Source organism: Cuculus canorus, chromosome 32, assembly GCF_017976375.1.
Source record: "Cuculus canorus isolate bCucCan1 chromosome 32, bCucCan1.pri, whole genome shotgun sequence".
In the NCBI taxonomy this organism is placed as follows: Eukaryota; Metazoa; Chordata; class Aves; order Cuculiformes; family Cuculidae; genus Cuculus; species Cuculus canorus.
In genome coordinates, this window is record NC_071432.1 from 1,272,938 (window position 1) to 1,290,754 (window position 17,817).

Sequence of the window (17,817 nt, forward strand, 5' to 3'; positions counted from 1 at the left end):
CCATGGGTCAGCTATGGGTCAGCTATGGGTCAGCTATGGGGCAGCCATGGGGCAGCTATGGGGCAGCCATGGGGCAGCCGTGGGTCAGCTATGGGTCAGCCATGGGTCAGCTATGGGTCAGCCATGGGTCAGCCATGGGTCAGCTATGGGTCAGCTATGGGTCAGCCATGGGTCAGCCATGGGTCAGCTATGGGGCAGCTATGGGGCAGCCGTGGGGCAGCCATGGGTCAGCCATGGGGCAGCCATGGGTCAGCTATGGGGCAGCCGTGGGGCAGCTATGGGGCAGCTATGGGGCAGCTATGGGTCAGCCATGGGTCAGCTATGGGTCAGCTGTGGGGCAGCTATGGGGCAGCCATGGGGCAGCTATGGGGCAGCTATGGGGCAGCCGTGGGGCAGCTATGGGGCAGCCGTGGGGCAGCTATGGGGCAGCCGTGGGTCAGCTGTGGGGCAGCTATGGGTCAGCTATGGGGCAGCCGTGGGTCAGCCGTGGGGCAGCAATGGGGCAGCTATGGGGCAGCTATGGGGCAGCCGTGGGGCAGCCGTGGGTCTCACCCAGGTTGAGGCAGGCGAGGGTGTTGGTGCACTTCCACTCCTTCTCGTGCGTCGCCACCTTCACATCGTCCATGACGAGGGGCACCCAACCCCCAAAGACGTACATCCTGCGGGAAAAGGGGGGGTCAGGGGGGACCCCAAAACCCCCCCGGGGGGACCCCGAAAAACACAGCCCCAAAATCCCCCGGATTGGACCCCAAAAACCCTCAGATTGGACCCCAAAACCCCCGGATTGGACCCAAATCCCTCAGATTGGACCCCAAAACCCCCAAAGAGGGGAGAGAGGGGGTGAAAAGGGGGAGCAAAAAAAGGGGGGGAGGGTTGGGGGACCCCAAAGTCCAAGGGGGACCCCAAAATCCAGGGGGACCCCAAAATCTCCCGGATTGGACCCAAAAAACCCCCAGATTGGACCCCAAAACCCCCAAAGAGGGGAGAGAGGGGGTGAAAAGGGGGAGCAAAAAAAGGGGGGGAGGGTTGGGGGACCCCAAAGTCCAAGGGGAACCCCAAAGTCCAGGGGGACCCCAAAATCTCCCAGATTGGACCCCAAAATCTCCCAGATTGGACCCCAAAACCCCCGGATTGGACCCAAATCGCTCAGATTGGACCCCAAAACCACCAAAGAGGGGAGAGAGGGGGTGAAAAGGGGGAGCAAAAAAAGGGGGGGGGTTGGGGGACCCCAAAGTCCAGGGGGGACCCCAAAATCTCCCAGATTGGACCCCAAAAACCCCTCAGATTGGACCCCAAAACCCCCAAAGGGGGAAAGAGGAGCAAAAAGGGAGGGCTGAAAGCGGGGTGGGGGCACCCCAAGATCAGGGGGGACCTCAATGCCCAGGGGGACCCCAAAAGCCCCAAAGGACCCCAAGATTCTTGGGGTACGACGGCCAAAGAAAAGCCCATTTTTAGGGTACAATGACAAAACAAAACCCCATTTTTAGGGTACAAAAAAACCCCTCATTTTTGGGGTACAACGACCAAAGAAAACCCCATTTTTGGGGTACAATGACAAAACAAAACCCCATTTTTGGGGGACAACAACAAAACAAAACCTTATTTTTGGGGTACAAAAAAAACCCCCATTTTTGGGGTACGATGACCAAAGAAATGCCCATTTTTGGGGTTCAACGACAAAACAAAACCCCATTTTTGGGGTACAATGATTAAAGAAAACCCCATTTTTTGGGTACAGAAAACCCCCATTTTTGGGGTACAATGACCAAAGAAAACCCTATTTTTGGGGTTCAACGACCGAAAAAAAGGCCATTTTTGGGGTACGAAGACCAAAGAAAACCCCATTTTTGGGGTACAATGATTAAAGAAAACCCAATTTTTGGGGTACAACAACAAAACAAAACCTTATTTTTGGGGTACAAAAAAAACCCCATTTTTGGGGTACGACGACGAAAGAAAACCCCATTTTTGGGGTACAATGATTAAAGAAAACCCCATTTTTGGGGTTCAACGACCAAAGAAGAGCCCATTTTTGGGGTACAATGACAAAACAAAACCCCATTTTTGGGGTACAATAAAACCCCCCATTTTTGGGGTACAATGACCAAAGAAATGCCCATTCTTGGGGTACAACAACCAAAGAAAATCCCACTTTTGGGGTTCAACGACCGAAAAAAAGGCCATTTTTGGGGTTCAATGACCAAAGAAAAGTCCATTTTTGGGGTACAATGACCAAAGAAATGCCCATTTTTGGGGTACAACAACAAAACAAAACCTTATTTTTGGGGTACAAAAAAAACCCCCATTTTTGGGGTACGACCACCGAAGAAAAGCCCATTTTTGGGGTACAACGACCAAAGAAAAGCCCATTTTTGGGGTACAGTGACCAAAGAAAAGCCCCTTTTTGGGGTTCAACGACGGAAGCGAAGCCCCGTTTTTGGGGTGCGGGGCCCCCACTCACTTGTTGCCGATGGTGGTGGCGGAGTGCAGACTGCGCGGCAGCGGCGCCACTCCGCTCAGCGACGGTTTGTTCCACGTCAGCGTCTCTGCGGAGCCCCAAAACCGTCAGGGGGGACCCCAAAACCCAGAACTCACTTGGGGGACCCCAAAACTCCATCAGAACCTCCTCAAAACCCACCAGGAGACCCCAAAACTCCATCAGAACCCACCAGGAGACCCCAAAACTCCATCAGAACCTCCTCAAAACCCACCAGGAGTCCCCAAAACTCCATCAGAACCTCCTCAAAACCCATCAGGAGTCCCCAAAACTCCATCAGAACCTCTTCCAACTCTTAAAAACCCATTGGGGGGACCCCAAAACTCCATCAGAACCTCCTCAAAACCCACCAGGAATCCCAAAACTCCATTAGAACCTCCTCAAAACCCACCAGGAGACCCCAAAACTCCATCAGATCCTCCTCAAAACCCACCAAAACTCCATCAGAACCTCCTCAAAACCCATCAGGAGACCCTCAACTCCATCAGAACCTCCTCAAAACCCACCAGGAGACCCCAAACTCCATCAGAACCTCCTCAAAACCCACCAGGAGACCCTCAACTCCATCAGAACTTCCTCAAATCCCACCAGGAGACCCCAAAACTCCATTAGAACCTCCTCAAAACCCATCAGGAGACCCTCAACTCCATCAGAACCTCCTCAAAACCCACCAGGAGACCCCAAACTCCATTAGAACCTCCTCAAAACCCATCAGGAGACCCTCAACTCCATCAGAACCTCCTCAAAACCCACCAGGAGACCCCAAAACTCCATCAGAACCTCCTCAAATCCCAACAGGAGACCCAAACTCTATCAGAACCTCCTCGAAACCCACCAGGAGACCCCAAACTCCATCAGAACCTCCTCAAAACCCACCAGGAGACCCCAAACTCCATCAGAACCTCCTCAAAACCCACCAGAAGACCCTCAACTCCATCAAAACCCACCAGGAGACCCCAAAACTCCATCAGAACCTCCTCAAAACCCACCAGGAGACCCTCAACTCCATCAGAACCTCCTCAAAACCCATCAGGAGACCCCAAAACTCCATCAGAACCTCCTCAAAACCCATCAGAAGACCCCAAAACTCCATCAGAACCTCCTCAAAACCCACCAGAAGACCCTCAACTCCATCAAAACCCACCAGGAGACCCCAAAACTCCATCAGAACCTCCTCAAAACCCACCAGGAGACCCTCAACTCCATCAGAACCCACCAGGAGACCCCAAAACTCCATCAGAATCTCATCCAACCCTTATAAACCCATCGGGGGGGACCCCGAAACCCCCTGAGAGTCCCCCTCCTCACCGATGTCGAGGGTCCAGAGGTCGCCGAGGCGGCAGCCGCTCATTCCGCCGTAGATGACGAGCTTGGATTTGCGGGAGTCGCGCTCGGTGTAGACGACGGCGGTGTGGGACTCGCGGGGGGGGCGGCAGAACGCCGTAGGTGATGGGGATGTCCCAGGCCACCACGCCGGCGCCCGCGCGCAGCTCCAGCACGTAGAGGTCGTTCAGGTACCTGAGGAGACACCAACAAGAAAAGGGGGTTCAAAAGTGAACCCCAAAAAAAATCCAAGGAGATCCCTCCAAAAAAACCATCGCTGCGTCGCTGGGAATGTCCTTCAAAACCCAGGGGAGCACCGGGAGAGACCCTCAACTCCATGATGGGTACCGGAGGGGCATGGGGGGCACCCCAAAAACAACGCGACCCCCCCAGAATGGGACATGGAGGGGACCTGAGCGCCCAAAGAGAACGAATGAGGCACAGGGAACCCCCCAAAATCTCTCTATGCCCCCCAGAGACTCTCCGTATTGGGAGATGTTGGTTTTGGGGTCCCCCCCTGAACACCCCCAGACCCTCCCACCCCCCTGTACTGGGGGATGTTGGTTTTTGGGGTTCTCCCTGAACCCCCCCCGACCCTCCCACCCCCCTGTACCGGGGGATGTTGGTTTTGGGGTCCCCCCTGAACCCCCCCGGACCCTCCCACCCCCCTGTACCGGGAGATGTTGGTTTTGGGGTCCCCCCTGAACACCCCCAGACCCTCCCACCCCCCTGTACCGGGGGATGTTGGTTTTTGGGGTTCTCCCTGAACCCCCCCCGACCCTCCCACCCCCCTGTACCGGGGGATGTTGGTTTTTGGGGTTCTCCCTGAACCCCCCCAAGACCCTCCCACCCCCCTGTACTGGGGGATGTTGGTTTTTGGGGTTCTCCCTGAACCCTCCCGGACCCTCCCACCCCCCTGTACCGGGGGATGTTGGTTTTGGGGTCCCCCCTGAACCCCCCCGGACCCTCCCACCCCCCTGTACCGGGGGATGTTGGGTTTTGGGGTCCTCCCTGAAGCCCCCCAAGACCCTCCCACCCCCCCATACCAGGAGATGTTGTTCTTGGGGTCCTCACCTTTATCTCAGCCCCCCCAAAACCTCACTGTGGGTCACTCTCAGAGTCCCCAATACCCCCCGAACCTCCCCCCAGGCCCCCCCCCATACCAGGAGATGTTGTTTTTGGGGTCCCCCCTGCCCCCTCTCCCTCCCAGCCCCCCCCTGTACTGGGGGCTGTTGTTTTTGGGGTCCCTCCACCCCCCGCAGCGGGGCAGTTGTTTTTGGGGTCCCCCCACCCCCCCGTGGCTGGGCTGTTGTATTTGGGGTCCCTCCACCCCACCTTGGCAGGAGCTGTTGTTTTTGGGGTCCCCCCACCCCCCCCGGCTGGGCTGCTGTTTTTGGGGTCCCCCCTGCGCCCATACCGGGGGCTGTTGTTTTTGGGGTCCCCCACCCCCCCGTGGCTGGTCAGTTGTTTTCGGGGTCCCCCCGGCCGTACCGGGGGCTGTTGTTTTTGGGGTCCCTCCCTGCCCCCCCTGGCTGGTCAGTTGTTTTCGGGGTGCGCCGTACCGGGGGATGTTGTTTTTGGTGTCCCCCACCCCCCCGCGACTGGGGCTGTTGTATTTGGGGTCCCCCCGCAGCAGGAGCTGTTGTTTTTGGGGTCCCTCTCCCCCCCTTGGCAGGGTCAGTTGTTTTCGGGGTGACCGTACTGGGGGCTGTTGTTTTTGGGGTCCCCCCACCCCCCCGTGGCTGGTCAGTTATTTTCGGGGTGCCCCGTACCGGGGGCAGTTGTTTTTGGGGTCCCCCTCCCACCCCCCCCTTGGCAGGGTCAGTTGTTTTTGGGGTCCCCTGGCTGTACCGGGGGCTGTTGGTTTTGGGCCCCCCCCCTCCCCCCTTGGCAGGGTCAGTTGTTTTCGGGGTCCCCCCGGCCGTACCGGGGGCTGTTGTTTTTGGGGTCCCTCCCCTCCCCGGCAGGTCAGTTGTTTTCGGGGTGCCCCGTACCGGGGGCTGTTGTTTTTGGGGGTCCCTCCCCGCCCCCCCCTTGGCAGGGTCAGTTGTTTTCGGGGTCCCCCCGTCCCGTACCGGGGGCTGTTGTTTTTGGGGTCCCTCCCCCCCCCTTGGCAGGGTCAGTTGTTTTGGGGGTGCCGTACCGGGGGCTGTTGTTTTTGGGGTCCCCCCCCCCCGCAGCGGGTCAGTTGTTTTCGGGGTGCCCTGTACCGGGGGCTGTTGTTTTTGGGGTCCCTCCCCCCCCCCCCGCAGCGGGTCAGTTGTTTCGGGGTCCCCCCCGTACCGGGGGATGTTGTTTTTGGGGTCCTCGCTGTCGTTGGCCAGCCCCCCGAACAGGTAGCACTTGTTGCCCACCAGGGAGAAGCTGTGGCCCAGGCGGGGGCAGGGGGGGGGCCCGTTCTTGGGGGTCTTCGCCTTCAGCCGCTTCCACTCCCACCGACTCGCCTGGAGGCACCCCGAAACCATAGCGGGGACCCCAAAACACCTCCTGCCCCGACAACCCCTCCCTTTTGCCCCCCCAACCTCTCCTCTTCCCCCCGGCCCCTCCCTTTTGCCCCTCCTCTTCCCCCCGGCCCCTCCCTTTTGCCCCTCCTCTTCCCCCCGGCCCCTCCCTTTTGCCCCTCAACCCCTCCTATTACCCCCGGCCCCTCCCTGTTGTCCCCCCAACCCCTCCTCTTCCCCCCGGCCCCTCCCTTTTGCCCCTCCTCTTACCCCCGGCCCCCCGGTTGCCCCTCCTCTTGCCCCGGCCCCCCCCTTTTTGCCCCTCCCCTTGATCACGGCCCCCCCCCCTGTTGCCCCTCCTCTTCCCCCTCGGCCCCTCCCTTTTGCCCCTCCTCTTCCCCCCAGCCCCTCCCTTTTGCCTCTCCAACCCCTCCTCTTACCCCCAGCCCCTCCCTTTTGCCTCTCAACCCCTCCTCTTACCCCCAGCCCCTCCCATTTGCCCCTACAACCCCTCCTATTACCCCCCAGCCCCTCCCTTTCGCTCCTCAAACCCCTCCTCTTCCCCCCCACCCCTCCCTTTTGCCCCCCCAACCCCTGCTCTTCCCCCCAGCCCCTCTATTTTGCCCCTCCAACCCCTCCTTTTCCCCCCCAGCCCCTCCCCTTTGCCCCGGCCCCTCCCTTTTGCCTCTTTTGCCCCTCCTCTTCCCCCCCGGCCCCTCCCTTTTGCCCCTCCAACCCCTCCTCTTCCCCCCCACCCCTCCCTTTTGCCTCTCCAACCCCTCCTCTTCCCCCCCGGCCCCTCCCTTTTGCCCCTCCAACCCCTCCTCTTCCCCCCCACCCCTCCCTTTTGCCTCTCCAACCCCTCCTCTTCCCCCCCAGCCCCTCCCTTTTGCCCCTCCAACCCCTCCTCTTCCCCCCCAGCCCCTCCCTTTTGCTCCTCAACCCCTCCTCTTACCCCCCCACCCCTCCCTTTTGCCCCTCCTCTTCCCCCGGCCCCTCCCTTTTGCCCCCCCAACCCCTCCTCTTACCCCCAGCCCCTCCCTTTGGCCCCTCCTCTTCCCCCCAGCCCCTCCCTTTTGCCCCCCCAACCCCTCCTCTTCCCCCCGGCCCCTCCCCATTGCCACTCAAACCCCTCCTCTTACCCCCCGGCCCCTCCCTTTTGCCCCCCCAACCCCTCCTCTTACCCCCAGCCCCTCCCTTTGGCCCCTCCTCTTCCCCCCAGCCCCTCCCTTTTGCCCCCCCAACCCCTCCTCTTCCCCCCGGCCCCTCCCCATTGCCACTCAAACCCCTCCTCTTACCCCCCAGCCCCTCCCTTTTGCCCCCCCAACCCCTCCTCTTACCCCCAGCCCCTCCCTTTGGCCCCTCCTCTTCCCCCCGGCCCCTCCCTTTTGCCTCTTTTGCCCCTCCTCTTCCCCCCGGCCCCTCCCTTTTCCCTCTTTTGCCCCTCCTCTTGCCCCCGGCCCCCCCCGTTGCCCCCCCCGTTGCCCCCGTTGCCCCCCGCTGCCCCGCACCTGCAGTTCGTAGAGGTCGTTGCTGTATTTGCCGTACTCCACCATTCCGCCGAACACGAGGAGCCGAGTGCCGTCGCAGACGAACCCATAGGCAGCGCAGCCGGGGGGGATATCGCCCCGCACCGCCGGGATGAACCACTGGTTGGTGGCTGGGGGGGGGAGAGGGGTCACACACTGGGGGGACACGGGCTGATCCCCCCTTCCAGGCCACCCCCAGACCCAGAAAGAGCCCCAAAGTGCCCCCCCACATCCAGAAAGAGCCCCACAGTGCCCCCCAAGACCCCAAAAGAGACCCAAAGTGTCCCCCCAGAACCCAAAAGAGCCCCACAGTGCCCCCCAAGACCACAAAATAGCCCCACAGTGCCCCCCCAGACTCAGAAAGAGCCCCACACTGCCCCCCCAGATCCAGAAACAGACCCAAAGTGCACCCCAGACGCCAAAAGAGCCCCCCCAGACCCCAAAAGAGACCCAAAGTGCCCCCCCAGACCCCAAAAGAGACCCAAAGTGCCCCCCCAGACCCCAAAAGAGACCCAAAGTGTCCCCCCAGACACCAAAATACCCCAAAAGATCCTCCCCAGACCCCAAAAGAGCCCCAAAGTGCCCCCTCAGACCCCAAAAGAGCCCCCCCAGACCCCAAAAGAGCCCCAAAGTGCCCCCCCAGACCCCGAAAGAGACCCAAAGTGTCCCCCAGACCCCAAAAGAGCCCCCCCAGACCCCAAAGGAGCCCCACAGTGCCCCCTAGACCCCCAAAGTGCCCCCCAGACCCCAAAAGAGACCCAAAGTGCCCCCCAGACCCCAAAAGAGATCCACTGTGCACCCCCAGACCCCAAAAGAGACCCAAAGTGCCCCCCCAGACCCCAAAAGAGCCCCAAAGTGAACCCCAGACCCCAAAAGAGCCCCCCCAGACCGCAAAAGAGCCCCAAAGTGCCCCCCCAGACCCCAAAAGAGACCCAAAGTGCCCCCCCAGACCCCGAAAGAGACCCAAAGTGCCCTCCCAGACCCCAAAAAAGCCCCGAAGTGCCCCCCCCAGACCCCAAAAGAGCCCCACTGTGCCCCCCCAGACCCCAAAAGAGACCCAAAGTGCCCCCCCCAGACCCCAAAAGAGCCCCAAAGTGCCCCCCCGACCCCAAAAGAGCCCCAAAGTGTCCCCCCAGACCCCAAAAGAGCCCCACAGTGCACCCCCAGAGCACAAAAGAGCCCCAAAGTGCCCCCCCAGACCCCAAAAGAGCCCCAAAGTGCCCCCCCCAGACCCCAAAAGAGACCCAAAGTGCCCCCCCAGACCCCAAAAGAGACCCCAAGTGGCCCCCCAGACCCCAAGAGCCCCACAGTGCCCCCACAGTGCCCCCCAGATGCCAAAAGAGCCCCAAAGTGCCCCCCCAGACCACAAAATAGCCCCATAGTGCCCCCCAGACCACAAAATAGCCCCACTGTGCCCCCCAGACCCCAAAAGAGCCCCAGTGTCCCCCCAGACCACGAAATAGCCCCGAAGTGCCCCCCCAGACCCCGAAAGAGACCCAAAGAGCCCCCCCAGACCCCAAAATAGCCCCAAAGTGCTCCCCCAGACCCCTAAAGAGCCCCACAGTGCCCCCCCAGACACCAAAAGAGCCCCAAAGTGCCCCCCCAGACCCCTAAAGAGCCCCAAAGTGCTCCCCCAGACCCCTAAAGAGCCCCAAAGTGCCCCCCAGACCCCAAAAGAGCCCCAAAGTGCCCCCCCCAGACACCAAAAGAGCCCCAAAGTGCCCCCCCAGACCCCTAAAGAGCCCCAAAGTGCTCCCCCAGACCCCTAAAGAGCCCCAAAGTGCCCCCCCAGACCCCTAAAGAGCCCCAAAGTGCTCCCCCAGACCCCTAAAGAGCCCCACAGTGTCCCCCCAGACCCCAAAATAGCCCCAAAGTGCTCCCCCAGACCCCAAAAGAGTCCCCCCAGACTCCAAAAGAGCCCCAAAGTGCCCCCCCAGACCCCCACAGTGCCCCCCCAGACCCCTAAAGAGCCCCACAGTGCCCCCTCAGACCCCAAAATACCCCAAAAGAGCATCCCAGACCCCAAAAGAGCCCCACAGTGTCCCCCCAGACCCCAAAATACCCCAAAAGAGCCCCCCCAGACCCCAAAAGAGCCCCACTGTGCCCCCCCAGACCCCCAAAGTGCCCCCCAAGACCCCAAAGGAGCCCCACAGTGCCCCCCCAGACCCCAAAATACCCCAAAAGCACCCCCCCAGACCCCAAAACAGCCCCAAAAGGGCCCCCCAGACCCCAAAAGAGCCCCACAGTGCCCCCCAAGACCCCAAAATACCCCTCCTCTGCCCCCCCAGACCCCAAAAGAGCCCCAAAGTGCCCCCCCAGACCCCAAAAGAGTCCCCCCAGACCCCTAAAGAGCCCCAAAGTGCCCCCCCAGACCCCCACAGTGTCCCCCCAGACCCCAAAAGAGCCCCACAGTGCCCCCTCAGACCACAAAATACCCCAAAAGAGCCCCCCCAGACCCCAAAAGAGCCCCACAGTGTCCCCCCAGGCACCAAAATAGCCCCAAAGTGCCCCCCCAGACCCAAAAGAGCCCCAAAGTGCCCCCCCAGACCCCAAAAGAGACCCAAAGTGCCCCCCAAGACCCCAAAAGAGCCCCACTGCATCCCCCCAGACCCCAAAATACCCCTCCTGTGCCCCCTCAGACCCCAAAAGAGCCCCACTGTGCCCCCCCAAGACCCCAAAATACCCCTCCTGTGCCCCCCCAGACCCCAAAATACCCCTCCTGTGCCCCCTCAGACCCCAAAAGAGCCCCAAAGTGCCCCCCCAGACCCCCACAGTGCCCCCCCAGACCCCAAAAGAGCCCCAAAGTGTCCCCCCAGACCCCAAAAGAGCCCCACTGCATACCCCCAGACCCCAAAATACCCCAAAAGAGCCCCCCCAGACCCCAAAATAGCCCTCCTCTGCCCCCCCAAGACCCCAAGAGCCCCCCAGGTCCCCCCCCCGCCCCCCGAACCCCAAACCCCGCGCCCCCCAGGCACCGGTGTTGTAGACGTGCAGCTCATCGACGATGCCCTCGTTGCCGCCGCCGAAGACGACGATGAGCTCCTTGATGGCGACGGCGCGGTGGCCGTGGCGCGGCCGGGGCACGGGGCCTGACCAGCCCACCACGCGCTTCCAGCGCGGCTGCAGCGCCGCGGGGGCCGGGGGGGCCGGGGGAGAGCCCCCCCCCGGCGACGCCATCCGCCCAACGGGACCTGAAACGGGAGGGGGCGGTGAGAGCCAAAAACGGGGGGTAGAGGGCCAAAAAGGGGGAGTCTGGGGCCAAAAATGGGGAGTGAAGGGTTAAAAATGGGGAGTCAGGGGCCAAAAAGGGGGAGTGAAGGGCCAAAAAGGGGGAGTCAGGGGCCAAAAAAGGGGAGTCAGGGGTTAAAAATGGGGAGTCAGGGGCCAAAAAAGGGGAGTCTGGGGCCAAAAACGGGGAATCAGGGGTTAAAAACAGGGAGTCAGGGGCCAAAAAGGGGGAGTGAAGGGCCAAAAAGGGGGAGTCAGGGGCTAAAAATGGGGAGAGAAGGGCTAAAAATGGGGAGTGAAGGGTTAAAAATGGGGAATCAAAGGCCAAAAAGGGGGAGTCAGGGGCTAAAAACGGGGAAACAGGGGTTAAAAATGGGGAGTCAGGGGCTAAAAAAGGGGAGTCTGGGGCCAAAAAAGGGGAGTCTGGGGCCAAAAAAGGGGAGTGAAGGGCCAAAAAGGGGAGTGAAGGGTTAAAAATGGGGAGTCAGGGGCCAAAAACGGGGAAACAGGGGTTAAAAATGGGGAGTCTGGGGCCAGAAATGGGGAGTGAAGGGTTAAAAATGGGGAGTGAAGGGCCAAAAAGGGGGAGTCAGGGGCCAAAAACGGGGAAACAGGGGTTAAAAATGGGGAGTCAGGGGCCAAAAATGGGGAGTGAAGGGCCAAAAATGGGGAGTCAGGGGCCAAAAAGGGGAGTGAAGGGTTAAAAATGGGGAGTCAGGGGTTAAAAAAGGGGAGTCAGGGGCCAAAAATGGGGAGTCAGGGGTTAAAAATGGGGAATCGAGGGCCAAAAATGGGGAGTCAGGGGTTAAAAATGGGGAGTCAGGGGTTAAAAAAGGGGAGTCAGGGGCCAAAAAAGGGGAGTGAAGGGCCAAAAATGGGGAATCGAGGGCCAAAAATGGGGAATCAGGGGCCAAAAATGGGGAATCAGGGGCCAAAAAGGGGGAGTGAAGGGTTAAAAATGGGGAGTCAGGGGCCAAAAAGGGGGGAGCAGGGGGGTAAACCCAAACACAGAAGTTGAGGGCCAAAGGCCAAAAATGGGGGGAGTTGAGGGCCAAAAACTGGGGGGGTTAAGACCCAAAAACCGGGGGGGGGGTTGAACCCCAAAACAGGGGGGGGTGAAGCCAAAAACAGGGGAGGTTGAACCCCAAAACAGGGGGGGGTTGAGGGCCAAAGAAGTGGAGTTGAACCCAAAAACGGGAGTTGAACCCAAAAACTTTATGAGGTTGAACCCCAAAAATAGGGGAGGTTGAACCCCAAAAACCAGGGGGGGGTTGAGGGCTAAAAAATGGGGGGTTGAGACCCAAAACAGGGAGTTGAACCCAAAAACATGGGGCTGAACCCCAAAACAGGGGGAGTCGAACCCCCAAACAGGGAGTTGAACCCAAAACCGGGGGGGGTTGAGGGCTAAAAAATGGGGGGCTGAGACTGAAAAAACGGGCATTGAACCCAAAAATAGGGGGGGTTGAACCCCAAAAATAGGGGGGGGTTGAACTCAAAAATAGGGGGGGGTTGAACTCAAAACCAGGGAGTTGAGGGCCAAAAAATGGGGGGGTTGAGACCCAAAACCGGGGGGTTGAACCCAAAAACTGGGGGGGTTGAACCCCAAAACAGGGGGAGTTGAGGGCCCAGAAATGGGGGGGGGTTAGACCCAAAAAAGGGGAGTTGAACCCAAAAACTGGGGGGGTTGAACCCCAAAACAGGGGGGGTTGAGGGCCAAAAAATGGGGGGTTGAGACCCAAAACCGGGGAGTTGAACCCAAAAACGGGGGGGTTGAACCCCAAAACAGGGGGAGTTAAGGGCCAAAAAATGGGGGGTTGAGACCCAAAACCAGGGGGGGTTGAGGGCCAAAACTGAGGGGTTCAGCACAAACACAGGGGGTTGAGACCCCAAAACGGGGGGGGACCCTAAAATGGGGGGGGTTGAGACCCTAAAATGGGGGGGACCCTAAAATGGGGGGGTTGAGACCCTAAAACGGGGGGGACCCTAAAACAGGAGGGGTTGAGACCCTAAAATGGGGGGGTTGAGACCCCAAAACGGGGGGAGACCCCAAAACAGGGGGGGTTGAGACTGTAAAACGGGGGGGAGGACCCTAAAACGGGGGGGGGTTTGAGACCGTAAAACAGGGGGGGACCCTAAAACAGGGGGGATTGAGACCCTAAAACGGGGGGGGACCCTGAAACAGGGGGGGTTGAGACCCTAAAACGGGGGGGGCCCTAAAACGGGGGTGGTTGAGAGCCTAAAATGGGGGGGTTGAGACCGTAAAACAGGGGGGGACCCTAAAACAGGGGGGGTTGAGACCCTAAAATGGGAGGGTTGAGACCGTAAAAGGGGGGAGTCGAGACCCTAAAACGGGGGGGACCCTAAAATGGGGCGGGACCCTAAACCGGGGGGGGGGTTGAGACCCTAAAATGGGGGGGTCGAGACCCTAAAATGGGGGGGGGGGGACACCCATAAACGCTGTTAAAAACACGGGTTTGACCCCCAAAACTGGGCCCTGAGGTTGCCCCCCCCGACCTAATTAGCCCTCATTAATTACCTTGCTCTGTCTAATTACCCCCCAATCAGCCCCCCCCCCCCCCCGGCTCATGAGGAGGAATCGCCCCTTCCCTCCCAATTAGTGCAAACCCGTTAATTACCCAACCGCCCACTTAGCGCCAGGGGGCGCACTTGGCCCCCCCCCACCTTTAATTAACCCCATTAATTACCTCCCTCTTCACCTCACAATTAACCTCCGCGGCCACACTACTGCCCCCTCGCTATCACAATTACCCCAACTCAGTTAATTACCCCCCTCAGCTAATTAACACACACACAATTAGTGCTGGGAGGTACCACCTCCTCCCTCCCCCCCCCCCCCCGCTACGCAATTACTTCTGTAGCGCTTAATTAGCTCAAGGCAACTAATTACCCCCACCCCACCGTACAACTGCCCCTTGCCTGGACTTCAATTAGCCCAACTCGGCTAATTACCCCTTCCAATTAACCCGGGGAGCTGCAATTGCCCTCCCCCCCCCCTCCAGCCACGTATTTACCTTCTCCTACACTAATTAATGGGCTAATTAAGAAGATGACTACACAATTACCCCAACCCATTAATGAGCCCAACTGACCACGAGGGGGCGCAATTCCCCCCCACCCCTTCATTACCCACACCGCTAATTAGTCCCCGTTAAGCGACTAATTAGCCGTTAAGGGCGGGGGGGACACCCTCTCAATCCCCCCAATTACCCCTGACCCCACTAATTACCCCCCTCCCAGCACTGCAATCACCCCACCTCTAATTATCCCCTCTTTGACCCCCCCCGCACCTCATTACCCCCAACGCCACTAATTACCCCCTTTCCTGCCCCCCAGCACCCCAATTACCCCACTAATTACACCCCGCAACCCCCCTTTCCCAAGACCCTAATTACCCCCACCCCACTAATTATGCCCCCACACCCCCTTTTCCCCAGGACCCCAACTGCCCCCCACTCCACTAATTACCCCTTTCCCAGCACCCCAATTACCTCCCACTAATTACCCTTTACCCCAGCTGCCCCCCTTCCCCCCAATTACCCCCACCCCCCTTTTCCAAGACCCCAATTACCCCACTAATTACGCCCCCTTCTGCCCCACCCCCACTAATTACCCCCTTTCCTCCCCCCCCGAAACTCCAATTACCCCCAACCCCACTAATTACCATCCACCCCCTTTCCCACTTACGCCCCAGCCACTAATTACCCACAACCCTGTTACCCCAAGACCCCAATTATCCCCAGCCCGCTAATTAACCCCCCCTTTTCCCCCCCTGGAGGACCCCAATTACCCCTCTCTCCACTAATTACGCCCCCTTTCCTGCCCCCCCAGTACCACTAACTGCCCCCACCCCATTAATTACCCACCACCCCACTAATTACCTCCCATTTCCTACCGCCTTCTACGCCCACAGCTACCCCAAACCCCGCTAATTACCCCACAACTCCAACTACCCCCACCCCACTAATTACCCTCCCCCCAATTACCCCTACAGCACTAATCACCCCAACCCAACTACTCACCCCCCACCCCCCTCTCCCAACCCCCCAATCACCCCAAACCCCACTAATTACCCACAACCCCGTTATCCCAAAACGCTAATTACTCCCAAGCCCACTAATTACACCCCTTTCCTCCCCCTCCAGGACCCCAATTCCTTCCCCCCCCCCACTAATCACCCCTAATCCCCCTAATTACCCCGCACCTCTCTCCCAGCCCCCCAATTACCCCCAACCCCCCTAATTGCCCCCCCCTTTCCCTTCCCCCCCCCCAGGACCCCAATTCCCCCCCCCACTAATTAACTTCGCCCTTTTCCTTCACAAGGGGACCCCAATTACCCCTCACCCCACTAATTACGTCCCCACCTTCCTGCCCCCCCCCACTAATTACCCACAACCCCACTAATTAACCGCCCCCCTTTCCTCCCCCCCTTTTCTTTCCCTCAGGACCCCAATCTCCTCCACCCCACTAATCACCCCCAACCGCACTAATTACCCCGCACCCCTCTCTCGGCCCCCCCCCCCAATTACCCCCACGCTAATTACCCCCCCCTCCCTCGCCGCCATCTTGTCGCCGCTGCCCGCCCGCAAAATGGCGGCCCCCTCCTCCCTCCCCCCCGGCGGACGCCGCCGCCGCCCCACCCGCCCCGCACCGCCGCCGCCGGCCTCGCCGCCGCTGTCCCCTCTGTCCCACTCGCCGCTCGTGTCTCCCTCGCGCTGCGGGGGCTGCGGGGGCCGCGCTGGCCGGGGGCGAAGGCGACGCTCACGCCGCCCTGGGAGCCGCCATCTTGCGCGGACCAAGGCGGCGGCGCCGCGGCGATCGCGCGCGCACCGGAGGGGGGGGTGGATGGGGCGTGGTCAAGCGAGGCCACGCCCACTCCAAGGGCGGCGCCATCTTGGCTGTACGGCACAGCCAGGCTGCGGCGCGAGGACACGCCTCCTTCTTGCCCCGCCCCTCCCTCGGGCCCCGCACAAAGAGCCCTCCGCCCCCTCCCTGTACGGAACGCGCCGCCATCTTGGCCGACGCCATTTTGGGCCTTCCCCCTCCTTATCCTCCTCCTCAACGTTTTTTCCCCTCCACAAACCGCTCTCTCCCGCCAATAACAGCCCCCGCACGCCGCCACCTTCGCGCCCTTTCCTGCCCTCCGCCAAACGCCCGGACGCCCAAGAGGTCGGCGCCTCGCGCCCCTCCCAAGATGGCGGCGCGCGGGGAAAGGACCCGGATGTTCCCTCCCAAAATGGCGGCGCCCCCTCTCCCCCACGGGTTTGGGGCGCCGCCTCTGCCGTTCTCCCCACGCCACCGCCTCCCGCCCGTGCCGGGGAGCGGCCGCGCTGCCCCGTGGACAGAAAGGGCGCGGCGCGAAGCCAAGGGGGAGGCGGGGGAATAAGATGGCGGCGCGCTGCTCTGGGGAAGGAGGAGCCAAGATAGAGCCGCCCGACCCCCCCACACCACCTCGCGCTGCGCGGGAAGTGCCCGGATGCTGCGCCCCAAGATGGCGGAGGTCGGCGAAGCCGCGGCGGCTCCAAGATGGCGGCGGCCGCGGAACCCGGATGCGGCCGCTGCGCCCGGGCTCACCGCTCCCCAACAGCTCCGCACCTTCTAACGCCTCTCGCTCGCTCGCAAACGGCTCCTGCCGCTCCGCTCCGCCTCCGCCGCTCGCTCGGGGCTGCTGCCGCCTCGCCTGCAGGCCGAGAAGGGCCCTCCCGCCGCCGCGACTACGGGCTCTTGGGAGCCGCCATCTTGGACGCGGCTCCTCCACCCGCTACCAAGATGGCGCCGCGCGGGACCCGGATGTGGGCGCCAACGGGAGGCGGCACGCTCTGCGCATGCGCGGGCTCCAAGCGGGGCGGGGCCGTGTGCTCCACCCCCCCCTCCAGCCCCTCGCGCATGCGCAGAGAGAGGGCGCCCCGCTTTGGTGCCAAACGCAGCGCCTTCGAGTCTTTGGCTCTGTTTCCGAGCTCCCCAGTGACCCCCCCAGTATCCCCCCAGTATCCCCAGTGCACCCCCCACTGCCCCCCAATGTTCCCAGTGACCCCCCCAGTATCCCCAGTGCACCCCCCACTGCTCTCCGATGTTCCCAGTTCCCCCCATCTTTCCCCTTATACCCCCCCAGTGCCCCCCCGAGTCCTCCCGTTCCTTCCCAGTATCCCCAGTGCCCCCCAGTATCCCCAGTCCCCCCACTTCCCCATGTCCCCCCCACTCCCCCTATACTCCCCCAGTATCCCCAGTGCCCCCATGTCCCCCCCAGTATCCCCCCAGTGCCCCCATGTCCCCCTTCTCCCCTATACCTCCCAGTATCCCCCAGTATCCCCAGTGCCTCCATGTCCTCACCACTCCCCCTATACCCCCCCAGTATTCCCCAGTATCCCCAGTACCCCCATGTCCCCTCTTCCCCTATACCCCCCCAGTATCCTCCCAGTGCCCCCGTGTCCCCCCAATATCCCCCCAGTATCCCCAGTGCCCCCATGTCCCCTCCCAGTATCCCCCCAGTATCCCCATGTCCCCCCTCCCAGTATCCCCCCAGTGCCCCCATGTCCCCCCTCCCAGCATCCCCCAGTATCCCCAGTGCCCCCATGTCCCCCCTCCCAGCATCCCCCAGTATTCCCAGTGCCCCCATGTCCCCCCCCAGTATCCCCCCAGTATCCCCCAGTATCCCCAGTGCCCCCATGTCCCCCCCAGTATCCCCCCAGTATCCCCCCAGTAGTGCCCCCATGTCCCCCCTCCCAGTATCCCCCCAGTATCCCCAGTGCCCCCATGTCCCTCCTCCCAGTACCCCCCAGTA

At 61.1% G+C, this 17,817-nt stretch overlaps 1 protein-coding gene across 1 annotated transcript in view; it reads right to left on the reverse strand.

Moving 5' to 3' along the window:
- The window catches only part of HCFC1 (host cell factor C1), a 58,992-nt gene extending 44,866 nt beyond the window's left edge, over positions 1-14,126 (reverse strand). The window contains 8 exon segments of the mRNA XM_054052192.1: positions 553-659; positions 2,462-2,546; positions 3,806-3,926; positions 3,928-4,015; positions 6,104-6,264; positions 7,773-7,921; positions 10,766-10,981; positions 14,051-14,126. Of these exon segments, the coding sequence (XP_053908167.1) occupies positions 553-659; positions 2,462-2,546; positions 3,806-3,926; positions 3,928-4,015; positions 6,104-6,264; positions 7,773-7,921; positions 10,766-10,981; positions 14,051-14,111 (988 nt within the window). The 5' untranslated portion in view covers positions 14,112-14,126.
- Positions 14,127-17,817: the final 3,691 nt, after the last annotated feature.